Source organism: Berghia stephanieae, chromosome 3 (assembly GCF_034508935.2).
Source record: "Berghia stephanieae isolate SIO BIC M18660-M18661 chromosome 3, UCSD_Bste_1.3, whole genome shotgun sequence".
Classification (NCBI taxonomy): Eukaryota; Metazoa; Mollusca; class Gastropoda; order Nudibranchia; family Aeolidiidae; genus Berghia; species Berghia stephanieae.
In genome coordinates, this window is record NC_088362.1 from 88,330,141 (window position 1) to 88,356,258 (window position 26,118).

Sequence of the window (26,118 nt, forward strand, 5' to 3'; positions counted from 1 at the left end):
AATATTGTTTCAAGCGTAGATCTCATCAGGAAGTGGAAGTGAAAGTAAATTGTTGTGTTTTTCGTATTTTTCTAGATTCGTGTTTATGGAGGTTCGTAATTACATAAAAGGTGTTTGTTTCTATCTCTGCATGAGGATGTTAGTTCATTTCTTCTGTTGAGTGTTGCCATGTTCGGTTTTGTGATGATGAAGAATTATTCTTCTAAGCAGAGGTTGCAAATCTTAGAAGAGGGGGAGTACAACTGTGCTCTGGAGATGATTTTCCATGTACTGCTGTGTTGTATGTTTTTTTCTTTGAGGTTCCAAATGTGTTCGCTTAGTGTAGTAAAATGTCGTTTGTGTATGTTTCTGAAGGAAGATTTATGCAGGTTGTATCTGGTTTTGAATGAACACTCAGTGAGGCCAATGTATGGTTCTTGTTTTGGTGTGTCTGGTCGTGTCACTGTGGCTTGATAAATAATGTTTTGAGTCAGGAAATTGCCGTTTAGTGGGCAGCATGACAGGTCTATGATTAAATTCTCAAAAAGATTTAAGGGCAAAATGGTTACCTATGAAACTTTACCCCTTCAACATTTCTTATTTCGTTTTCATTTGGATTTTTTTTTGTCTTTGGCTTTCCTCTTCATATTTTTTAAAATTTTACGGTAGTAAATGACCATGAATATATCTAATCTTGGTAATCTCCTGGAATTAACTAAAAATATGAAAAAAATAAGGGTCAAATAAGAGTATTGTTAAATAAATCAGCATGTCACAGGTTGAACAAAAAATCACTTTTGACACTATTGTAATGCATATGTCTAAAAATTATTTTAGCTATTTATAACCAATTCATATTTTAATCAATATTCATATTTAACATTCATGGTTATTTGCTTATTAAGTCATTAGATTTTGTGCTAAATAAGTTGAGAGAAAGTAAAGTGTTAGTGTAATGCCTGGATTGTTACTTAATTTACTTATTCACAAATGATCTGCTGCATCAATGAACTATTATTTATCATTTAAGCCCATGAGAATGATTAAAGTAGCATTATCCCCAATGTACGTAAGAGTTATTGGTATGCATAGTGATCCTAATAGTGAGGCTGGCTGAGAAAACCCGGGAAGGTGTGGCAAGCTTCGATTTGAGATATGAGCCAAAATCGAAGATAAGTTTCCCAAAGCAACAAATTTTATTCAGAAAAAAATTCATAACTTGGGTTCTAATAGACATAGAAAGAATATTTAAAGTGGTAAATGATCAGAAAGATGTGGTCTATACTATTACATACATAACTCAATTAATGAAAATTGTGCATCTTTCCGAGTTTTCTCAGCCAGCCACACAATTATCGTAGTTTTCTATGAAATGCTGTATTTTTATCTAGTGTGTATCTCTTTAATGTCATATTTTTTTGGTCAAAGTGTAATGAAATGAGAAAAGAAGAATAAAAACTACTATTTATTTTACTGAACCTCAAAGGACGATGTTACATCTTTATAATGTTAACTACAGTCAGAGTCAAAATTCACCTAGCCAGCTGTGATCCACTGGACCTTCTGTAACAAATAAAGACATCTATAGAACGTAGAGTATTGAGGTTGATGCTAAGACTGGGGTCAATGGTAGGCATCATGGTATTGCTTGGCTTTGGCATTTTTGTTGGGGCTTCAGGAGTTATTATCTCTGTGAATAAGAAAAATAATAACAATAAAATTTTAAGCATTCATCTTCAGGATGATGGAGATAAAGACTTGTGAAATAATAATTGTAATATTCAAGTCAATACACAATATAAGGCAGTGCGATTATTTTAATAAGAATAATAATAAGGTAGTTGATGAGGAAGAAGTACTTTTTGCTCAGTTAATGCACCACAATCTCATTTAGCTTGAAAACTAAATGGGTTCATGAAAGGAGTACAATTTATCTTGTATTGTGTTGGCTGATTTGTACTTAGCATAAAGTGCAAAACAGTAACATGAGGATAATAAGTGGAGGAATGAAATCGACACCAATTCATGCAATGGAAACCATAACAGGACTTACATCTCTATCAGAAAGAAGGGAATCAAAAATTTTGAAACAATACACAGACGTGAAAACAATGACAGATCAGCCTCTTCACGCTAGAGCGCAACAAAAGAAAACTAGGCGGCTGAAAAGATCACACTTTATTGAAAGAGCCCAGCAAATTGAAAAAGATCACGAACTTGACGGAATAATGACCCAAAAATGCAAAGCAAATATCAGAGTACCAATTTGGAAAAGGCAAAATCACTTGAAAATCAAGACTTCCGTTGGTGACATTTCAACAAAACAAAAACACGGCGAAGAAATCAAGAAGTCTGTACAGAAGTGCATAGAACAAAACTACCCTGAAAAAAAATGGACAAGAATCTATACAGATGGTTCATGCAATAAAGAACACATGTGCGGGGGCCTGAGAGTGCACATCGAGTACACAAATGGTCAACAAAAAGAGATCAGCAAACCGACTGGTACTCGCACTTCAATCTACAAGTCAGAGGCAGATGCAATCCATGAAGCTGTTAAGCAAATCCTCTCAGAAAATGAAAAACCAAGACATATAGTGATTTTAACAGATGCTAAGAAAATTCTGGAGGATATAATGATGTCCTTTGCGGATGATATAGACGCCTTGGTGGAAGACCTCATGAAGCTAAGCAAGTTTACCAACATTGTACTGCAGTGGATTCCAGGACATTGTGGGATACTTGGAAATCAGATCGCTGACCAACTGGCAAAGGCAGGCAGTCGCATGCAGCAACCCTCCCCAATGTACTCAACAGGAGAAATTAACAAAATGGCCAAATTTATCCAGTCTCAGAGATGGAGAGAGAAGCACCCAGAATACAACATGAATGACCCAATCAAGGTGCTCGACAGAAAGGAACAGGTTATCATCTTCAGACTGAGAACTGGACACAACCAGTTAAAGGAACATATGTGGAGGATGTCCAGAGCAGGTGCCTCTGGACAATGTGACTGCGGACTTGAAAATGAAAATGGACATCATGTCCTAATGGAATGTCCAAAGTACAACCAGTTGAGAAGGAACTTCTGGCCTGAAACAACCCCATACTCAAAGAAGCTGTACGGCAGTGAGGACGACCTCAGGACCACTGTGGGCTTCATTATTCACCAGACCGGACTGACCATGTGACGTGACGGGAACAAAGAAGAAGAAGAGAAGAAGAAGTACTTAGCAGTACTACATGCCGTGCTACAATTTCAATACATCATAAATACTAAATGTGCTTGTGAAAGGAGTACTATTTACATTGGAAGTGTAGTTGGTTTGCACAATGCATGTCTAAAAGGTATGCTACCATCTCATCATACCATGAATACTAAATGGGCAAATGAAAGAAGTGTTGATGACTAGTGGATTAGCCAAGTGTGGGTGGAGGGAAGGAGGTGAAACTACACCATTACAAACAAATAAGCATCTGCAGAAGTAAGAAGAAGAGAAAAGATATAAACTACAAAAGCTGAATAACACATGGGAGTTAAGCGACAAACATTTGTACCTTCTCTACAAGTCATAATTCGTCTTCTGTGAACACTATTGGCGATGCCACAAACATCCTTCAGCTCTTCATCTGACAATGATTTAATCTCGTACTTGTCAACTCCTTGTCTCAGCATTAGGTAGGTATACTGTGACAACTCGGGACTGAGTGACATGAGCCAATTATCCAGGCCAGTGGGATCACAAATGAAGTAATCTGCGGTAATCTTCAGGGATTTCAGTTCACGACAAAACCTATTTAAATGAAGACAAGAATATCCATTACATCATATTAGTATTTGCTTTACTATAAAAATGAAAGTAAATTTGAAATAATGCAGACTGGAACTCACTTCAGATAAATACTTTATATATATTTGCTTGTTTGTTTGTTTTTAAGGGTTTTACGGTGCTTGCAACACATTTAGGTTATATTAGCGCCCATAAAAAGGAAGAAAATGGGATCGCAAAAAGTTCTAGAATTACAATTAAAGCACCCAAGAGAAAGTAAGATGAAGGGGAACTGGGAACAAATAGGGATCAGATGTAGATTCCAAGAGCTTACCACCAATGTACTTAGCTTGAGATCACCTATAAGTCTCATCTAGACACAAGCGCAAAATCCAACAAAGAGGAATACACTCAGATGCTTACATTATACATTAAAAATAACAAATATTTCCCTCCCAGCCAGGACAAAACCAAGTAATCTCATTCCAAGACAAAGACAGAAAGCATGTTGGAAAACAGACATAGGGGGATAGAAGACACAGTATGGACCCCCCAGCCCGCTACGGGAGGTCAGGATCCCCACCCAGATATATATATATATACATTAGCCACGATAATAGATATGGCACTGGCCACCATCCATTTGTCTTTCATCCATGTTTTAAATTTTAATGTTTTCTTTTCTTTTTGGGTTGATTTTTTTTTTTTGTTAGTTTGTTTTGTTTTGTTAAAACGCTTGTAAAACATAACACAGGCAGTATTTCAAAACCAAGTGGGCAAATCATCTCCCCCCCCCCCCCCCCCCCCTATCAAGAGAAAAAAAAAAAAAAGATTACCTTTTCCGTAATATACTGGAGTGCATGTCTAACCCACTATTCAGGTCTTCATCGGTGAGAATAAGCAGCAAATCGCCATCTACACGAGCCTCTTGGAATTTGGATGCATAAGCCTCAAAACCAATCTGGATGGGGATAAATGTGTGATGTTAAATTCTTTGGATATCTGATATGCATTAGTCATGAATTTAAATCTCCAGTGCTTTGTCATTAATCACCGAGATATTGTGTCTGTGTGAATTTTCTGATGAGACAAAATTCAAAGTTCTACAAGTTTCATAATATGTCAATTAAAGAAATGTAAATCAAACGAGAGATCATTACGTTATTCATATTCTGGGATCAAGCAAGTCCTATGTTTAATTTCAGTCTATAGATCCAACAGTTTGATCAATAAAAAGATAACAACACTCATACACACAATCAAAAATACAACTTATGTATAATATATTAAATGTCTTTCTTGTTTTCCCCACCAATAAGCCTACCTGCGTGACCCAGTAAACAACGTCATCTACGGTCCACAAAGGGACCTGTTGTGACAGCTTGTGTGGTATCTTTTCCCCAATCATTTTAAGGGCTTCAGCAGCCAATTGAGACGCCACAGCATTGGGGCTACCAGCAATTTTCTTTAGGGGCTCAACAGCATCAATTTCATGGAAGATCTGGTGAAGAAGTTGATTGGAGAAGACTAATTATGTTGGAAAATTCATTATGATAAAGAATTAATGAAAGCTCTCATAATTAATATTGATGAAACCTTTTATCTCTTTTTCCATTTCAACCTCCCCTAGGACATAGCTGCCTATTTATCACAGAGTTTTAATATTAACCATTTTGCAGTAGTCCTTCAAAGCCATGGCCAGAGAATTGGCAGTTTCTGTAAATTAAATGATTGATACCATTTCGAGAGGACAATATTATATTGCAAAATACTTTCCATCATTAACAGGGTTAGCTACCCAATCACTGCTGGGTGGACAGGGAGTTCAGAAAAATTCTTGACTGCACCCAGGATCAATTACCAGTCCCTTCGCTAATGAAAAGAATTCTCTACCAACTGAGATTTCAGTATTCAAATTTCCAATTTACTATTCTTTGATCCCTGTGAGGTGACACATTTTTTTGAATATCTACTTTAGTTTTATTTAAAAGAAAATTTTAAAAATCCATTCCTTTCAATGCTAAGGAAATAAAACACTGCAATACATACATCTTGTCTCCCTTGCTCGGCTTTGATGATGGCCTCCATGGCAAAATGAAAAGCAGCCAATGCTTGAGCTTCTTGTCGTCTGGAAAAGAGAAGAGGTATGAGGTGCTTCAGCCATATCTTGTCACGGCCCTGCTTGTGTGTGATGTCGCTCTGAGCAAACTGAGATGGCTTGTTAGAGTTGATAAATGGAAGAACCTGGGTGAAAAATAAGAAAAAAAAATATATTAAAACTTGATGAAAACTGAAATGAAAAAAAAAGATTTTTGTCACTAAGAGTGATAGAAATTGATGATCCTTTGTTGTTGCTGCAAGTACCCAACAGCAAAGAAAACAATTGAGAGAATTCCAGTTATGTCACCTCCACGCTGTTGACGGTAACAATAATACAGTTCATAGAAATATTCACCTATTACAAAATACTGTTTTTCTAAACCACTGATGAAGACAAGCTACAAGTATAAAAGTGAAATGATAATCAAAACTAATAATGCACTGACATAAAAAAAGAGTTTAACATAGATCTATAACAATACAGTATGACTGTTTTCAGTCTGTTGATGCACGTTGATGCAGGCTATTTAATATTACCATGAATGATAACAATCATTTTATTGGAGAACAATTGCTGTGCCTTTAAAAAATCGCCAGGCATTACTCTTCATAATCGAGTTGATTAATGTGTACAAAATGCCTTACAAAGAAAGCAAAGGTAAAATTACAGTGTTTAAGCTTAAAAGAATAAGAGAGAAAGCAGAAAAAGGGGGAAAAGATTAACCTTACCAAATCAAGAGTACCAGACTTGATAACAGATGCTTCCAGTTCCTTGTTGGCAACCAGGGCTGATATTGCAAGACAGGCGTAATATCTAATAGAGTTGTCGTCGCTAAAGGCCAGTGGAAATAACCACTCTGGTACCTGTCAGATAGTACAGAAAATTTCAATATTTGGTCAAGATTGATTATTCTTACCATGGATGCATGGTTAGCTATATCAAATGCAATTAAATTTTTAAAAGAGAAAAATTCTTATGACATAAATATGCATTTGATTTAAGAGCGTGCATCACAAAAAAAAAAGACAAGAAAAAAACTAGAAGGCAACTAACATATCAGATTAGAATATTAAAATATTTTTATAGATGAAATCAATGGCTAAATGGTAATCTAAAGCCTTTAACAAAGACGTTTTGGTCTTTCTCATTTAGCCACCATTACTGTTTTACAAACATACAAGTTTAACTATTGTTATCAATATATCAGATCCTTGGGTCGGCAGTTAAATCACATACCTATGTAATGTACTATAATAAATTCCCATCATTCATCACACGGGAGAGTATTTCTTCAGGGTATATTTTTTAAAAATATGAATTATCCAAGGCATTGGCTGCAGTGCAGCTCTGCACATAAGCTAAGGGTGAGGTGGCTTGCTCAAAGCTATACAGCATGGTGGGTGGAAAAAAATATTATTATAATGTCAGACTATCAGGCTCCCTAAAGTTAAAATTGTATGGATCTAGAACAAATTAACAAATAAATCTTACTTTATGTTTGGACATAATCTCTTGGTTTTCTGCCCCGCCAAACAGAGACAAATTGGCGAGTGCTTTGGCACACCGTCGCAGGATGCTGTAGTCTGTCCCACATCGACACCAGCGAAGGATAACATCAAGACCTCCAAGATTAACCACTTTGGTACATGTTTCCTCCGATAGTTTGAACATGTTTTCAAGTATGCCTGGTATTCAAAACATTAAAAAAAAATTATGTCACAAGTGTTACCTCTTCTCGGTTAAGACGCATGCAGAAGTTTTAACTTGATCAGAAACACTGGGCATTATGAGTAACAAGGAAATACCCTTGTTTAAATATTTTCAATCAAAGAAGAACAAAAGACAAAACATCAGGCCTTTTGAGAATTGGTAAGGATATGACCTATCCAAATAGAAAGTCATTACACCTTACGAAACTTTTCACATCCACTGAAAAATTTTACTAACCTGTGGTAGCTCGTGCCATTTCCAAATCACCAGAATAGTCACGTGTCATTTTAACAACAACTTCTAATCCATCTTTGGCCACACGCTCTCTATTACGAATAGACATCACCTCAAAGAAAAAAATAATGAGACAAAATGTTTTTTGTTTGTTTGTTTGTTGCTTTAGGTCTCTTCCAACACAATTGAGGTTATATGAGAGACCGCTGAAACAAAAAAACAAGCCATCTAACAAAAATAGTACAAATGTAAATCAAAATCATAACCTAAAGATATCATAAGCTAAATTATAAATAACCAAGAACAGAAGATTTACAGAAAAAAAAATATCCCCTGTCAAAAATACAATCACAAACCAAAGAAGCAGGATAGGCTAGTAAAGAGAAGAAGAAACGACATCACTATCGGATTGTACACCCATGCGAACATCATAGGTATATGATTCAAGGGTGATGCTCCCATCCAACCACCCGCGAGACAAAATGAGTACCAAAATCAAAATAATAAAGAGGGACAAAATGAGTACCAAAATCAAAATAATAAAGAGGAAAAAATGAAGGTATATATAACAGATCTCTCTAAGGCCATCAGTATCAAATGTGAATGTAACAAAATATAAATTTAATAGTAATATAATAGATAAATCAGTGCTAGATATTAATTATCATTTCAACAATAAGAAGACAACCAATAATTTCATAAGTGCTGATAAAGAATACACAATCAATCTATTTTGGTTAAACAATGAGGGGAAAAATAAAAATAATTTTAAAAAGTATTTTTAAGTATAATTTTTAATTACAACATATTTAAGCTAGTTTGAAAGGTGACATATTCAATTTTAATTCTATTTGTGATAGGAATGTAAGGGTCCAAATGTTACCCCTATCAAAATCATGAAAAAAAAAAAAAATAGACAATTCATGGTCTCCACCATTTAACTGAAAACCATTCAATATTAAGACAATTACATTTTCCACAAAGCCATCATTAACTCCCACAGTCTTAAAAGTACACTGCAGCAACTGAGAAAAAAAGGATCTAAAATTCTTTGATAATCCTCATCTATTGCTACTATTTCACAGAATGAAAAAGATAGGATAACCCATGAAAAAAAGTTATTACCTGTTCAAGCAGATTAGCAGAGGCAAGGAGCAAGGCCCTATCCTGACTAGAGCAGTTCTTGATGAGCATGTCCAGTAACCCTTCCATACGTATAATGTCGCAAAGTGAATAGGCTAGATCCCTGCCATACACAGGTGTGTTCCATGCTTCCTTGACAAGTTTTAATATGGCTGCAAGAATAGGCAATTGCTTGGATTGCTCTGGAAATTCAAAACAAGAACATAAAAATGTAAGAGACAACACAGAAAATGGGAAAACATGCATAATTAATCCTGATTTGATATTTTATTTTCCTTTAAAAATGCACACACAAAAAAGGTAAATAAATACATAAATTTGTTTTAAAAGAAATGCTAATAACTAATGCAAAAAAGGATTAGAAGATAATGAATCATAACAAAATCTATCCATTTCTCTGAAAGATGGAAACCATTAAATCAAAGCCTCTATTTTCAAATAGGCAGCAAACATAATAAAGAAGATGATTACTGCAAAAAGAGTAGTAATAGAGTTGTGGTATGAAAAACTTCATGACATGGTTCTCATCTGATTTAGCAATCTTATGTTGTTATGGTGTGTTTAGTCAAATTCCTTCATAGAATGCCTAGGAGGTCTAACGATGTCACTGGGGGAGGGGTGGTTAAACTCATAATGCAAGCCATGTTGACAAATAGACATAAATATATGTAACAATTGTACCCACTCACCCTTTTCTGGTATTTCCTTTATCTGTGTGATCTGTTGTTCAAGTTTCTGAGACAAGGTTTGATAGCTCAGCTTTAAATTGTGTCTGTACTTGCTGAGGGAGTAGCCATGAGGAAACCGCAATGGGTATTTAGTATAAAAACATGATGCCCCATCACTTCCACTGAGGTGGTCTGGTGATGCTGGTCCAACTGACCCTGTATCAAACTCTCCTATACTACCTCTGTGCGAAAACAACCTTTCATATTGCTCACTACTGATTCCAGTTTCTAATTCAAAAAAAATATCTTTGTCCCATTCTTCTTGCCTTAATTGATTCACCACCCCATCAACACAGTCAACAGGATTTTCCTGTTTTATAGTTTCCAACCCACGAGTAGTCATCAGTATTTTGTTGTTATTACTCAATACATTTCTCTTTCGAACATTTTTGGAGGTGGGAGTGACAACATCATCATCATCAGCTATCGATCCTTCGATGTTGGATAAGTCCAAATATACCTTTGACCTCTCTGATACATTGGGTGGAGGTTTCGCATGTTTATCTCCAACACCATGGGGCATATAATCAACTGAACCTGTTCGTGGATGAAGAAGTCTTGTACTTTCATCCCCAAAAGTTGCTTCAGATTGTGTGCGCTCAATTTGTTTGGATGCATCAAAACACTCAATTTTCTTTAGAGGAGAACGGTGTTGTGGACCCAGAATCTTTTTGTCACTTTCTTCCATCTAAAAAAAAAAAAGCAGTAGAATGAAATAAGTTCAATGAATAATCAAGCAGCCATTATTGAGACTCAAATATTTAATTTAAGTCATACAATCTTCAAATGATTTAAGGCACATTTTCAGGACCATCCAAAAAAGATCACACCATATGTTAATCTATGTCCCAAATCTCACATTCTCTAAAAACTACATCAGGTCTAACATCTATGAATCAAAATTAACAAAAACTTTCAATGGTCAAACTAAGCTAACGGAACCAATAAGCACCTTGGAATAATCAGGAGGATCTTTTTTTTTTTAAACTGCTCGAAGTGGTGCCATATATGGGTGCTAAGTCCTGGAACATGGATGTTTCAGATCTGTACAAGACAGACATAGACAGAGATTGACAAATAACAAATCATTCAGAGATGGTCAATGCAATTCCTTGGCTATGACACGATCAGCAAAACAGTAAATCAAAAATGCAGGAATTACTCAGATGGAGATTGTAAAGAGAATGACATGAGAACCATAAATTTGCTTTCCTCAATAAAATAGCAAATGAACATGTTGATGAACTATTCAAATCCGAACCAACCAGTCATCACAATATAGTCATACATGTACATAAAAAATAAAATGGTCATTCTGTCCAACTGATCATTTGTCATCATTCAACCTCAAGAGTTGTCCCCAAACATTACGTGCCACATTTTAGAAAAAAACAACAAAAAAACACACTCCCACTCGTACCTTATAATCTAACAATTTGCATACTCTTGTCTTTAACAAATGTCATGGTCTTAAGCCTTATTTTTTCCCTTACATTCCATGTGTCTGTTTCATCATTATAAAGAGCTTTCTATATAACATATATATATTCATTTACAACTGTGGTATCTGGGCATCAGCATGAAGCAAAGAGTGAAATTTGATAGGTTTCACCTCACGAAAACAACTTAAGAAAGTCCTGGACATCCGATACCGAAGGAAAATTAGCAATAGCACATTCTACGGCAAGTTCAATGAAAAACTTAATTTTAGAGGTCTGATGGCAACTTTTTGGCCATGTTCTAAGAAGAGACATGGAAATACCAGCAAACAAAGCCATGAATGCATTTTTCACAACATCTAGTCAGGGTAAATATAAAGGACGACCACAAATGACAATTCACACTCTTAAGCAGGGACCCCAAACACATAAAATGTATGCATACATATTAGATCTATGGCAGAAGACAGTGAAAGGTGGAGGTATCTTACACAGAAAGAAGAGGCAGCCGAGGCATCCTATAACTGGGAGGAGAAAGGCGATAAGTCAGGTAAACCATCTATATATAATATATCCCAAGGAGTTTGTTAAATATGGTTGGGTTAATTCAACAAGTGAGCTATCCTATTAAAAACTGGCACAGTTACTTAGATGCCTTTTTAAAAAATATATATTAGGCCTCTTTTATTTGATCACTTTTTTTTTTTTTTAAAGATTAAATAATCATAATCATAAGATATCATGAAACACTGGGGTGTAAGCTGAATAATACTCTGCTTGGACTTTTAGCAAGAAGTAAGAGAGAGTGAACATGAGTTTTTGAAAAAAAAAAAAAAAAGATATGGCCCCACTTGTCCATAAAACTATCCATATTCATAGTACATGAGAAGGAGTATTATAAAACTATGAGTGTCTTCTGATTATTTTATGGGTTATTCATTCCATAACCTTGAAAAAAAAGAGATTAATGTAATTGGAATTCACTTTAACCAAAGCTGAATGCTGTTACTAATATTACTATTAATTTCTCTCTCTTTCTGTCGTTTCTCTTAATGAAAACAGGTATAAGACGATTCTAATCTTTAAAAATAAATTAGTTCAGTTGACATAATTGTAGTTAAGTTAACGAATTGGTTGCAGCTATTCGGACTCAAGTTTGAATAGTCTCCAACGGGAATTCAGACTCAAACTCCAATGTGCATATGTGCAATCAACAAGTTATTCAGACTCGCGTCTAAATGATTCAGACTCGAGTCTGAATGGTCTTCCATGGCAGTATAGTTTGTTGGGTTTTTTTTTGTTGTTTGTAATTTTTTTTTAAATTTCAGTTTACTTTATAGTTGTTGACAGTTACATAAAATTGATGCAAATGAAAATAACAATAATGGTAAATAACTATCCAATAACTGGCCAAACCAGGATTTGAATCTGCATCGTCGCTTCTGGTAAAACTTCCAGGGCAGATGACTAAACCATTTGGCCATGACACCCACTTCGAAGTCAACGCATATTGTGTATATGTAGTAACAACTGATTTAATGTTGGTTAATTTTATGTTTTTATAGATATTTTATTAACCTTCCTTATTTCTATGTTGCATTTGGAAACATTCCATATTCTGGACTGTGGATAATTGTTTAAAAGAGCGGAGTTTCAAATATCTGTCTGGGAATAACGAAATTTGGTTAGGTTATCCCCAGACAGGTGTCTGGGGATAACGAATTTTCATTATCCCCAGACAGGTGTCTGGGGATAATGACAGCCATGTTTTAAAGCGACAATGTATTACTATGTATTTTTATGCACTATGCTTTAAAACCTATGTCGGTCAAAGGTTTTTATTAGCCTGATTAAATGTCGGTCAAAGGTTTCTATTAGCCTGACTAAATTATTTATGAAACATTTTTTTAATGCTGACAATAAATCCTATAGTAGAAATTGAAATTGAAAAAACGAATTAATCAATAGTAATGGAGATAGTGGCAATAAGATCTTTTGGAGTCGTAACAAGTATTGTCATTGTATATCTGTCTACTATGTCATGTCATTGTTTTGCCAACTATTTTAATTTTAAACAAAATAAACAGCAATTCAATCCACTGCTGTTATCGATTCTACTATCTATTAATAATAATCTAATAATAATAGGCCGAGATATCTAGGAGTATGAGTATGACTAAAACTAAAAAGGCTTACATTTCACAAATTGTAGAAGGAATTGTAGTAATTGATTACAGGCGTACATTTCTTAAAAATGTGTCTAAAATAAAAATAGGTGAATAAAAATAGGTGTATCCTCTATCTAGAGCTAGACTTACTTAGACGTCTAGACTCTAGAGTAGAAATAGAGTGAGTGAAAGTCTTTTTGCAAGAGAACGACAAGAGCTATTCAATTTCTTAGAGTTTCGTGGACTTACAACTTACTTCGTAAAAAAAACATAGTAATGAAACACCCAAGGTTGATCATATGGTTGAAATATTCTTCACTATTCGGGATGTTGACGATTTAATGATTCCAGTTGCCAGTTGGTCGTCTATAGATAACACCACAGATGCTTAGGCTAAGTTGCAAGAAGAAAGTGTTCTCTCTGTCCTTGTTTCGCTATTTAGCGAGAAGAATTACATCATTACATAAGCTGAAAACAGATGATAAGAGTAAGAACTAATCCTCCATAAATCAGTTCATGACCTAGGCACAGAAAGCGAACAAACATGATTTAACTGACGAAGTAGCAAGCCCTGCAAAGCCAGGTTTTCCGTTTATTTTTATTTTCTCCGTGATGACCCAATTCTCTCTCTCTCTCTCTCTCTCTCTCTCTCTCTCTTGGCCTCTCCCTCTTCATATTTTTTTTCTCTCCTTTTCGTTGAATTGTTTTGCAAAATTTTCGCAATTTTTCTTGCTTTGCGGCGTCGGCAACACTGAGACTATGTGCTTTATAAGCCAAGCACTGCTCAAATGTTCCACTGTTAGATTTTACTCGCTAAAATATATAATAGATATTCTACATGTGAAATGTGAATAGACTCTATATATAGATATGGATAGAAATTTAAGTTCAATTCCAAAAGACTCGCTGCGTAATTAACATGATATTTACGGTCGCATGAAGTCTACTATTTATTATAATTATTCTTTGAAAAGACGTTTACTTTTTGAGTCCGAAGTTAATTTAATAACTTGCAGGTCTGATTACCCATATAGTTATGGTTGTAATGAACATGCTCTCAAACCAAAGAAGAATGTCTATAAAGAAGGAACAAAATTGACGTCACTCCACTCTTTTTGATTGTTTTTAGCCAGCCATTTTTATGAGTTGTTCTCACTAAAATGTATTAATCAGACTATAAACGTTTAATGCTATACATAGTGTGTGTGTTGGTACGTTATATCCGGCTCGTGGATGTTCATTTATCTTTATTGTCCTCAAAATAGTGGCAATTTGTTATTTGGTTACATTACTCGTGCTATTTCGTGCTATTATATATTATATATATATATATATATATAATATATATATATATATATATATAATAATATAATATAATAGAGAGAGAGAGAGAGAGAGAGAGAGAGAGAGAGAGAGAGAGAGAGAGAGAAAGAAGTAAGAAAAGAGCAACAAATAATATGGAAACATTTTCTTTTTTTCATTTGAAAATGTAAACTAACAAAATGACGACAATATTTAGACATCATTCATTCATGAAGTTGAAACAATATTATTTTTTTTTTAAAGAGAGAAGGAAAACGAATAAAGGGAAAGAAAGAAAAGAAATAATTGAAAAAATAATCAAAGAAACGGAAAGAGAATAACAAAACAACAACAACAGCAATAACAACAAATAATAATAATAATAATAATAATAATAATAATAATAATAATAATAATAATAATAATAATAATAATAATAATAATAATAATATATAATAATATGAATAATAATAATAATAATAATATTGAAAAAAAAAAAAACAATCAAAACACTAGGTCCAACTAGTTTGATTATGTTCACCACGCAGACACAAAGACTCAACTACACAAACACTTTTCTATAAAGTCTCCTTTCTCCCAATCATGAACCATGAAACGAGTGAATTAGTTCCAATGTTAGAAAAACGTGTCCTTCAGTGTCACGAAGTACATGGAGACGGAATCTATCCCGGTGGCTGTTACACTAAAAGAACAGTAACTATTGTCGCCACCTTTTGGATAGTGTGTTGGTACACCGAGCTGCACACTGCACGTGCATTGCTTATTTAGACAGAGATGTCTAATACCTTTCCCATTGGTAGCGAAACCGCCAATTTCAGTGGTAACGCGGTCCTCAAAAATTGTCTATTTTCACCACTTACCTCTGCTGGGCGTCACAGTACCAAGATGAATATAACAATTTTCCAACACAATAAATTATGCATATTTTGTTGTCGGAACCGATATTCCTGTCACTTCCATATCCATTCATAATCGTTAGCATTGTTCAAAGTCTCCCAGAGCCCCAAGTATGGTTCTGTTCTGGACATATTATTTAAAAACACAGATTACATAACTTCGGATGGACGTATGGCCTTCTTATCCCTTCCTCCTATTTCTTCTCCTCCTCCTCCACCACCACCAACACTGCCACCGCTCCCACCACTCTTCCTTTGGCTTACTTATTGACTTATAATATCGTCTTTCGTCACCCAGGCTTACACACACAGACACACACACACACACACACACACACACACACACACACACACACGAGTTAGTTGATGCAAGCATCTTAAAAGTCTAGTTGTCATATCATGAATTTAACCATAACCAAAACAAAAACAAACAAAAAAAAAAAAAGCGTCCGTCAATTAAAAAAAAAAAATAAATAATAAAAAAAAATAAATAAATAAATAAAATATATATATATATATATATATATATATATATATATATATATATATATATATATATATATATATATATATATATTATACATCTCTAGATTAAATATGTTAATAGTGATGCCTTGAGCATATTGAGCATGTTGAGAAATTATGTCACAAAAGTCACTAAAAGGTCATTTTTAAAAATCCTCACAAACCATTTATTTGTATTATACGGAATGAAAGATTTAGCCAAATTAAATGCAAAAATACTTCAATTTTTTTTTTAATTGACAGAATAGTTGACAATATCCAAAAGGTCAAGGTCTCGTAAAATGACCCAAATGTTGGCGTGGTTGGTATCAAATTAAACGTCTTGACAAGACCAATGCACAATTTTGTATATTTAGGCTATGCTATTTGTTGATAATTAAATTATTACAGCGGTAAAAGTATAATTGGAATAATGAAAATTGACAATTATTTGAGAAAGGTGTCGGATCACACGAAAACACGAGTGGCGCACTTAATGTGTTGCTTGGTACTGTGATTGGAGCAAGTACCTTGATTGCTGATAAAATCATCCATCCAAAATTTGTTGGTTGTAAATTTGGGGAAGTTTTTTGAAGACTATGGTACAAAATTGCTGTCTGGATGCGCTTCTGAGGTATGGGGTATAGTTTTCAAGTCAGGGACCTTTTTAATGATTTTTTCCCTGTTTTCTTCAGCCAAACTTTGTACTTGGCGCCAGTCATAGTTACTTCATCGTCAACGCCGTAGCATGCATTTATGAAGAATATGACTTCTTCGATAACCTCTTCAAAGCTGGCACTGGTGGTTCCTAGCTTATCCAATCTATGTCTCATGTGAAGAACTTCGATGACTGTCTTTTTCCCTATGCCATACGGTTTAGCCACAGCATCACACCAGATAACTCCGCTGCAAGAAGATAAGGCCCGTGGCAATTTATTCATTTCTCGACACCGTTTTCCCCATGTCAACAAGTCCATGTTCCCCATTTGTAGATTCCACTTCCATCATCATCGAGCAGTGGTTGGAGTCCAAGTCAAGCTTGTGGTAGAAATGAACTAACGGCATAAAAACATAATCACTAACCGCCTTAACAACAATGGTCAGTGAAGCAGCGTGCATTGCTCGTTGCATCATAATGACATCCGGTTCCTCGTGTGTCGTCTCCAAGTCTGTTCTTGTGGTGACTTTTCCATTTTTTTTAAGTTGGAGAGAAACATTTTCGTGTCCTGTGGTAAACAGACACTTTTTACGTGGTAGGGCTACAACCTTGGACATTAATCCCGCAGAGTGTATGCTGATCAATTGCTTTTTGTGCTCAGTGCAAGCAAAAATTGAGGCTTGAGCAGGCAAAGGAGTGTAAGTTGGTGTTCCGATCGAACTTTTACACTACGACTTTGCCTAATAGCACATTTGATGCTGAAATCATGGTATCTGTCAAAAATAAGGGAACGCCACTTCTGTCCATTTTCGACAATAAGGGTGGCCAAAAACTATTGGCATACTCCTGGGTGGTTCATTTGGATGGCCAGTTTGCACAGTAAAGAAGTGCGCATCTATCCAGAGATCACAATCACGTGAGCAGAGACAGTTTCTTGTATATTTCTCTATAGAAGCAGTACGTAAGTCTTCATTGTCACTGGATAAAGATGTCGGCAATGGCGCCAGTTCATATTTGAAGAGAAGACTCCTTGTCAAAATCTCGACAAGCCATTAATCCTATAGCGCAATAATAGATCAAACATGTGTCGCAGCATAAAAATTCGAACTTACATTACACACTCCTTTGCCTGCTCAAGCCTCCCCCAGATTTGCAATTGCAATAAACAGATTTTGGATGGATGAAGTTACCAGCAACCAAGTCACTTGCTTTAATCACAGTGCTAGCAATACACCAAGTCTTACCACCCGAATTGATAGAGACGATTCAATACGGATTTTGTTCCCTGGAAAACCTTATGGATCATCAAATGTGGCTGTGTTGCCGCGCCGCTTCCATGGACAATAATAGTTTGTAAATAAATGATATGATCACGAGAACTGTCGAAATCGCCTTTATCAAGCTGCTTCCGTGTCAAGCGATGAGTCGAGCGACGAAGGCATCGATGACAAGTGATTTAGTTTACCAGAGATGCATGTCAGATATATGACGAAAATTATAATTCCATTCTTTTTTGTCCTTCAGTAAGTAGCAATGTAAAAAAAAAAAAACAAAGGTGAAGAAAACTGAAGACCCAATAAAAGGCACTTTCTCTCATTATGGAGACCCTCTCCACGTTTTTGTGTGATCTGACACCTTCCCCGCGAAATCAGTAATTTTCATTATCCCACTTATACTTTTACCGCTGTAGATAAATTAAATATCAACTAATTGCATACATTAATATCCAAAATTCCGTATTGGTCTTGTCAAGACTTTTAATTTGATACCAAACGCGGCAACATTTGGGTCATTTTACCTTGGCAGTGACCTTGACCTGGACATATAAATTGCTAATAATTTGTCAACTATTCTGTCAATTTTAAAAATAGAAGTACTTTTGCATTTAATTTTCACTAAATCTTTCATTCTGTATATTATAAAATAATTTGTGAGGATTTTAAAAAGTGAGCTTTTCACGACCTTAGTGACGTAATTTCTCAAAATGCTGTAGACGTCTATATGTCCAAGGTAGCACTATTCAGATATTTAATCTAGATAGAGATGTTAAACTTTGATAACATGAAAAAATAATTGCCGGATGCTTTTTTTCTGGGTTCATGGTTTGGTAACCCGACTATTATACTTAGAATTAATGGTACGCTAAAACGTAACGCAATCGGGTATAATAATGGTACCTGTGTAGAAGTGCGTGTTGTTGGAATCAAGATAAATCACACGCCCAGTTTATCTTAACCAGATCATTGCGTGATACTAAATTGCAAAAGATCAATCGTTCGCTGAATCCATCCACTTATGTAATGTATATAGAAGTCTGATAATCCAAAACACGGTCTTATTGATGAGAGGGGAAGTTAAAAGAACCACAAACAAACAATACCAAAAAAAAAAAAAAAAAACAAAAAAAAAAAAAAAAAAAAAAAAAAAAAAAAAAAAAAAAAAAAAAAAAAAAAAAAAAAAACAAAACAACAGCAAACAAATAAAAAAACTCCAACAAAATCAATAAATATATAAATGAATAAAACCAACAAATAAAAACAAACAAACAAACAAACAACAACCATAGTTTGCATTCAGATAAAAGATAAAAGACCCTTTTTTTTTTGCGTTAGATGATGTTGTTCCCTGAAAATTATATTTATAGAGTATTTTATCATCATTATCAGGTTCATACTAAAATGTTAATTTTTGTAACGATCTGAGTCCAGTGCATTCCTTTGACAGAGATCGTATAGCAGTGTTAGTGTACAACATAATACATATTAATATGATATATTGCTTAAAAGGTCTACTTTTGGTCCCTGCTGAACTCGTTTCCTTGTTCAACTTAATTATTATTATTATTATTATTATTATTATTTTATTATTATTATTATTATTATTATTATTATTATTATTATTATTATTATTAATTATTATTATTATTATTTTATTATTATCACTATTATTATTATAATTATCACCATCATCATCATCATCATCATCATCATCATCATCATCAATCATCATCTTCATCATCATCATCTTCATCATTGTTATTATTATCATTTATTATTATTATTATTATTATTATTATTATTATTATTATTATTATTATTATTATTATTATTATTATTATTATTATTATTATTATTATTATTATCATTATTATTATTATTTTTTTATATCATCATCATCATCATCATCATAAATCATCATCATCATCATCATCATCATCATCATCATCATCATCATATCATCATCATCATCATCATCATCATCATTGCTATTATTATTAATATTAATATCCTTCTTCTTCTTCTTCTTCTTCTTCTTCTTCTTCTTCTTCTTCTTCTTCTTCTTCTTCTTCTTCTTCTTCTTCTTCTTCTTTATTATTATTATTATTATTATTATTATTATTATTATTATTATTATATATTAATTATATTATTATTATTATTATTATTATTATTATTATTATTATTATTATTATTTATTATTATTATTATTATTATTATTATTATTATTAATGTGCGGCTATGTGGTCTAGTGGTATGACACTCGCTTTCGCATCGGCCTCGCTCGACGCATAGTTGAGTCCTTGGAAAAGACTCTTTACTCACATTCTCTCACCGTACTCAGGTGTAAAATGAGTACCTGGCCGTTAACAGCGTTGTCTTTGTCCGAAAAATTGTTGTTGTTGTTGTTGTTGTTAATATTATAATTATGATGATGTATCTATTTATTTAGTTTGTTAGTTTATTTGTTTATTTAAAACGTAACAGTTCTATCACCGTTCTTTTATATATATATATATATATATATATATATATATATATATATATAGTATATATATATATATATATATATATATATATATATATATATATATATATTTTTTTTTTTTTTTATTTTTTTTTTTTATTATTTTTTTAGTTTTTTTTTTTTTTTTTTTTTTTTTTATTTATTTATTAATTTTTTTTTTGGCGTTTGGCATGGCTAAAATGCCGCAAGCACCGTAAAACCATTAAAACCAATTACAATAACCATGTCCGTACTTTTCTTTCTTTTTTTTTTCCAGACGCCTCTGTGCACCTATCGCCGAATAGCTAGCTTGATCTATTAGATCTGATGACAATCAATAGACCATTGTGTAATGGAATCAAAGTCATCGAGTCTGGCTTATTTATTGTTAATTATTGATAGCTCAAACAAGCACTCTACATAATTTGTTTATCAATTCTTAAGTTTTGAAACAACGTATAACAAGCGTATACTAGGATGCTTTGGATGAAATAACACACTAAAATTCGTTTCTGGATTGTATGATTATGATTGCAAAAATGTCGCCTCTGGTTTTTAGATACTTGGTTTTACCAACGATGGTAGAAGATCCTTCTATCATTTTTTGTTTAACTTAACCAAACGGTAGCGTGATGCTAGTTCAAATTGGTATCGATTGATCGCTGAATTCATTCACTTTATTTGCTTTAGGGGGTCCCAAAACCCTAATCACCGTGTTTGCAGCTTTGTAGCCTTGTCACATGACACTAGCCTTCGGTCCTGTAATACCCGTCAACAGCGCAAGGTTGAGTCCTTGACAAAGGCTAGTTATTTACTCACATTCTTTCACCGCATTCATGAGTGAAATTAAAATGAGTAGGCTGGTCGGAAACAGTTAGACTAGTTGTCTCTGTAAAGAAAAAATATTAGAGGATTAATAGCGCCTTATAGATAACATGTCTTGTCCTACTTATTATTTGTTACTGTTGGCTTTTAGAAGATACCTCAAGAGACAATTTACAAATATTTAAAATTGACTTTTCTTACTATATTCATAAAGCACCATGGTAGTCATGGAAAACACTTTTTAAATTTTGAAAACCCATACATAAATAAGAAATTGAGAGCAAATTCATTTTTCAAGAACTTAGAATTATTTGCTTGCCAATTGATATAAGAAAATGTTCCAACTTTGACGTCATGTAACTAACCACTAAAAAGATTTATCATACTTGTGATACACATTTTTAAAGCACAGTGACTAGGCAACTAATATATAACAAGATTTTAACCAGACACAATTTTTTCATAAATCTACCGTCTGTTGAAATCCCCCCAAAACACTCGCGAAACTAAATGTTTTGGCCTCCAGCATAACGAAATAGCACAGTCCATATACTATATTAACATAATGATCATACAAAATGATATACAATTCACGTCAACGGGTAGAGAGTACTCCAGGGAAGAGATCCAATTTTTTTCAGACATTTTCTTCAAACGGTCTTTGAAAAATCAAGAAGTGAACATCAGGAAACACGCAATTTTGCATTTTGGCAGAAAAATAGCTATAATCACGAGCAAAATGTATAAAGGATTGAATACCTCTCAAAATAATGGAAATAGAAGAAAATTATCACACTTTCTAGGAAACCGGACCTGCTGAATCATCTTAACTCTTTGGTTAAGTCAATATTTCCTTCTCAAAATTCAACATGAAATCATGAATGATAAGCACACTGTGCGAACCAGCAGCATAAAATAATAAATCAACCTCTTCATAAACCCCTATAATCTCAAGACATCATGTTTTTACTTCCGCAAAGTCTGTTTTCACTTGCATTCTACTTTATAGACTTGTCTAGTAATTATATTGCTTGGTTTTGCCTTGGCCCTCTCTGGGATCCTTAACCGAAAGGGTGCAGCAAAATGTATTATTCCTATAATGGGGGACGATTTTTCCACTGTAAATCGTCTCTTTGTATGTTATTAGGAGGGTATCGATATATACTTTGGCAGTCGAGTGCTTTCCTCTCATACGGGATCATGCGCTTGTGCCCAGCAGGTGTGTCTTTTGGCCCTCAATCCCCTACCACCCCAAAGTCTTTTAGCGCCTTAAGGTCTATGACGCGTGACTGTATCCTGATTTCTGTGTTACTGAATGAACTGCTACCCTTTAGATAGGACGCTAGTTTGAAATAAAGTACTTTCCGCCACACACACACCCTAAAGACCTAGCCACCCGATTATTTATGATTAACGTCCTTTTGCTTGAGAGGCGAGTTTTTTACGAATTGAGAAATCGCAAATCTCATTGAAACCAAAACTGAAAAATAATCTCTTTATTTGCTTCTTTTCTCGTCTTATATTTACATATTTTCCCGATTTAAAACAAAAACATACCAAAAAAAAAAAAAATACAAACAAACAAAAACAAATAAATACACGTCATCCTATTATCCATTTTGATACAGTTTTATTGGCGTAAAGAATTACTATTTAACTTCTACAGATTAGTGCGGGGCGGTCCTTGGCAAGCTTAAGGACCACGGTCCTACGGTCCCTGGGAAATGAAAACCGCAAGGACCGGTCCTAGGACCGGCGGTCCTTTTCGACATTGAACATTCCTGAGAGACCGTTTTGACCTTTGGGACCATGGGATCGTTCATTCTTGAACCGTTAAAGACCGCTACACGATGAAAACCGTGGTCTACAGGAGTAAAACACACGGAGTAGTCACACTCATTTCAAATTGTAACCTAATTAGAGAAGAGGGGTGATGCCTTCTTTATTTGATCACAGTACTTCATTGTTACTTCGATAATTTAGCGTGAATAAAATTTGAAATTTATCCCCATTAACGGAGATAATGGAATCACGAGTTGATCGAGTTGTTCGTGGCGTTTATACACACACGCAACTCCTACCCCCCCCCCCCCCACACACACACACACATGAGAGGGCAGCGAGCATTGAAGAGTAAGAGAGAGACGTGAAGTTATAATAAGAGGGGGTGGATGCGGTAATAAGTAATAAGTAATAAGTGGGGTCGATGGTGACTTTTCGCCAGATCTAACAAACCCAGCTACCCATTCACTGCTGAGTAGACAGGGATTCAGAAAAAAACTCGACTGCACCCGGGATCGATCTCTGGCCCTTTGCGTATAAAGAGAGTGCTCTATCAACTGAGCTATCGGGGTCCCCAAATATTCTATTGGACCTTTTAAAAATACAGACGTTATAACTGGTTTTTTTTGGAAGGAAGAAACTAATGAAACTCATATTATTTGATTAGTTAAAACACCAAACGAAATTTTAATATTATTGTATTATTTTAAATGACAACAATGCGATAGAAAGGAGTGGCGACAAGAGATGGACAAAAGAAAACAAAAAATCAGACTTGCAACTTGCTAGGTTTGAGACACACACACACACACACACACACACACACACACATCTTTAGTAGTCACATACATTTCAAACAATAACCCATTAGAGAAGAGGGGTCATGCCTTCATCATAGATCATTGTCATTGCGATCATTATGGTGTAGTAAATTTTGAAATTTACCCCGTATAATGGAATCGTCCAAGGCGTGCGCCTCCTGTTCCCCCCATCTCACACACGAAAGGGCGGTTTGCGGAGTGGAGGGAGGTGGTCGTCTGCCTCTATGGTCGTCTGTGTCGTTTAGTGTATGGCAAAGGGGGGTGGGTGCGATTAATTAAATGGGATGGGTGGTGATTGGTGGAAGATAGGCAAAGGACCGAGGCAACGAATCGCTGGGGAAGTAGTATGGCGCCAGACCGTTGAAAGGTGATAAGAAGTGAGGACCGCCGGCGGTCTTCCTCTTTGGGACCGGACCACGGTTCACAGCTAAAAGACCGTGGGACCGGTCCTCGGTCCGGTCCTCAGCGCGGCACTACTACAGATATAACTGCTTCATTATCCACTAGTAGTAACCCTTATTGGGTACTACCGCAAACTCGGGGACCCAAATAATTTTGGAGGTTTGGGAGGGGGGAAACTTTTTGTTTTGTTTTGTTTTGTTTTTTTTTTTAATTCTAGTAAGGGGTTTGGGAGGGGAGAGACTTTTTAAAAAAACCAAGGCTAGAAAGTCATCCAAAAAAGATTGCAGGTTAATAAAAACCGGAAAAATTAGGGGTTTATTTAGGTTGTTCCATCATTAAAACATACCCACTTACCGACCCGAGTTATCAATTTAAATAACAATATTTATTGTATTCATTTTGTTTTAAACTATCTAAAACATAAACTATGAAGGTACTTTAATAAAATGTTCATGTGGTTTTCGTGAACTCTTTTCTTTTTGTCAATAATTTGAGATCTCATTCTCACGGCATTTTGAGTGCTGTTACAAACTACAATGAGGTGTAAAAAAAAAATAAAATCCGATAACATCCAAAGCTGAAAACAAGGATTTGGTGGGCTTTTTAAAAATGCGATACCTCGGCCATTAAAAAACCTTCATTAAAACAAATTGGTAGAAATAGAGATAAGATGATTGTCTTTTAAATAGACTCGGTTCAAAATTCATATCAATGATATGTTGGGATTATTAGCTGCTGTAAAGTTTTAAAAGGGCATTTTTGAACCTTAACTGCCCATTTTTTTTTTTGTATTTAAAGTGGTATAGGAATAAAGCTGAAACCTTCCTCTTTAACTTTAAGACGATACCAAATTTAGCTCTGTACGTTTTTTAATGGCCGAGGTATTAATGGTTGAATGGCCTGGCTTAAAATTAATTCTTTTCTCGACGTGTGACAACATATATAGGGTTTTTTTCTGCCACAAAAATGACGTCTATTGTGGTACCTAATTTTAGTACTTGTAGTGTTAAAGCTCAAGTTTATGCTCCCAATGCTTGGTATAAATGTGATTGTATAAATAGTGTTTTTATTGTTGCCCAGAGAGCATGACTTAATGGTTATTCCAAATTAAACAATTTATTGTTGCAATAAATATGAGTTAAAGCTTCTCATAAAATGGCATTATATCTGCCTTTGGCACGTTATAAAACAAGGCTCTTTAATTGCTAATTTTGATAAGATCAACGCCCGTCAACTAGTCATCAAAATAGAGATATTTATGAATTTTCAAAGGACGATGCACCTAAAATTGTCTACATTTTACTTATCAAATAATTAAAAAAAAAATAAATAAGTGTTTAACCAGTTAAGTGTCGTACTCTGGAAAGACACGTACTCACTTATTCCAAATTTTGGCAAGAAAACTCGTCCTTCAAATATCCATCGATTTAAATGATCCTTTTCTTGGCCAAAACTCTCAAAGCAGGGACCTGGCGGATCGTCGCCCACATAATGGATTATTGGCGTATTATGTATTTGACATTGATGTTTGTATCGAATGAATTTAACTGTGTCGTTAAAATAAACACTGACTGCAAATTTGAAATCTTATTAACTATTTCATGTATACTTAATGGTGATATGTAAATAATTAATTAGCTACAAACTACATCGTAACATTACTGTTTCCACGGTTTAATTTGCGATACTTGCTACTCTCTTATTATTTTATCATTGGCTGTCACCATATTTGCATTGTCATACGACACCGTGTTTTCTTGTAATTCATCACCATGATTAGCCAATCGCTATAGAAAAAGGAGAAAAACGTGAACATAAATCCCTTCTAGATCCGGCTTGAAAGCATGGGCAG

The 26,118-nt window shown here is 34.5% G+C and overlaps 1 protein-coding gene across 1 annotated transcript in view; it reads right to left on the reverse strand.

Moving 5' to 3' along the window:
• Positions 1–13,920, reverse strand: part of LOC144968757 (NAD(+) hydrolase SARM1-like) — a 28,857-nt gene extending 14,937 nt beyond the window's left edge. Inside the window, exons 1-11 of the mRNA XM_078907407.1 lie at positions 13,529–13,920; positions 9,627–10,353; positions 8,920–9,119; positions 7,798–7,906; positions 7,342–7,535; positions 6,579–6,713; positions 5,799–5,993; positions 5,074–5,250; positions 4,586–4,710; positions 3,538–3,773; positions 1,516–1,669 (exon numbers count right to left, since the gene is read on the reverse strand). Coding sequence (XP_078763533.1) covers positions 1,516–1,669; positions 3,538–3,773; positions 4,586–4,710; positions 5,074–5,250; positions 5,799–5,993; positions 6,579–6,713; positions 7,342–7,535; positions 7,798–7,906; positions 8,920–9,119; positions 9,627–10,353 — 2,252 coding nt within the window. The 5' untranslated portion in view covers positions 13,529–13,920. The remainder of the gene's footprint in view (positions 1–1,515; positions 1,670–3,537; positions 3,774–4,585; positions 4,711–5,073; positions 5,251–5,798; positions 5,994–6,578; positions 6,714–7,341; positions 7,536–7,797; positions 7,907–8,919; positions 9,120–9,626; positions 10,354–13,528) is intronic.
• Positions 13,921–26,118: the final 12,198 nt, after the last annotated feature.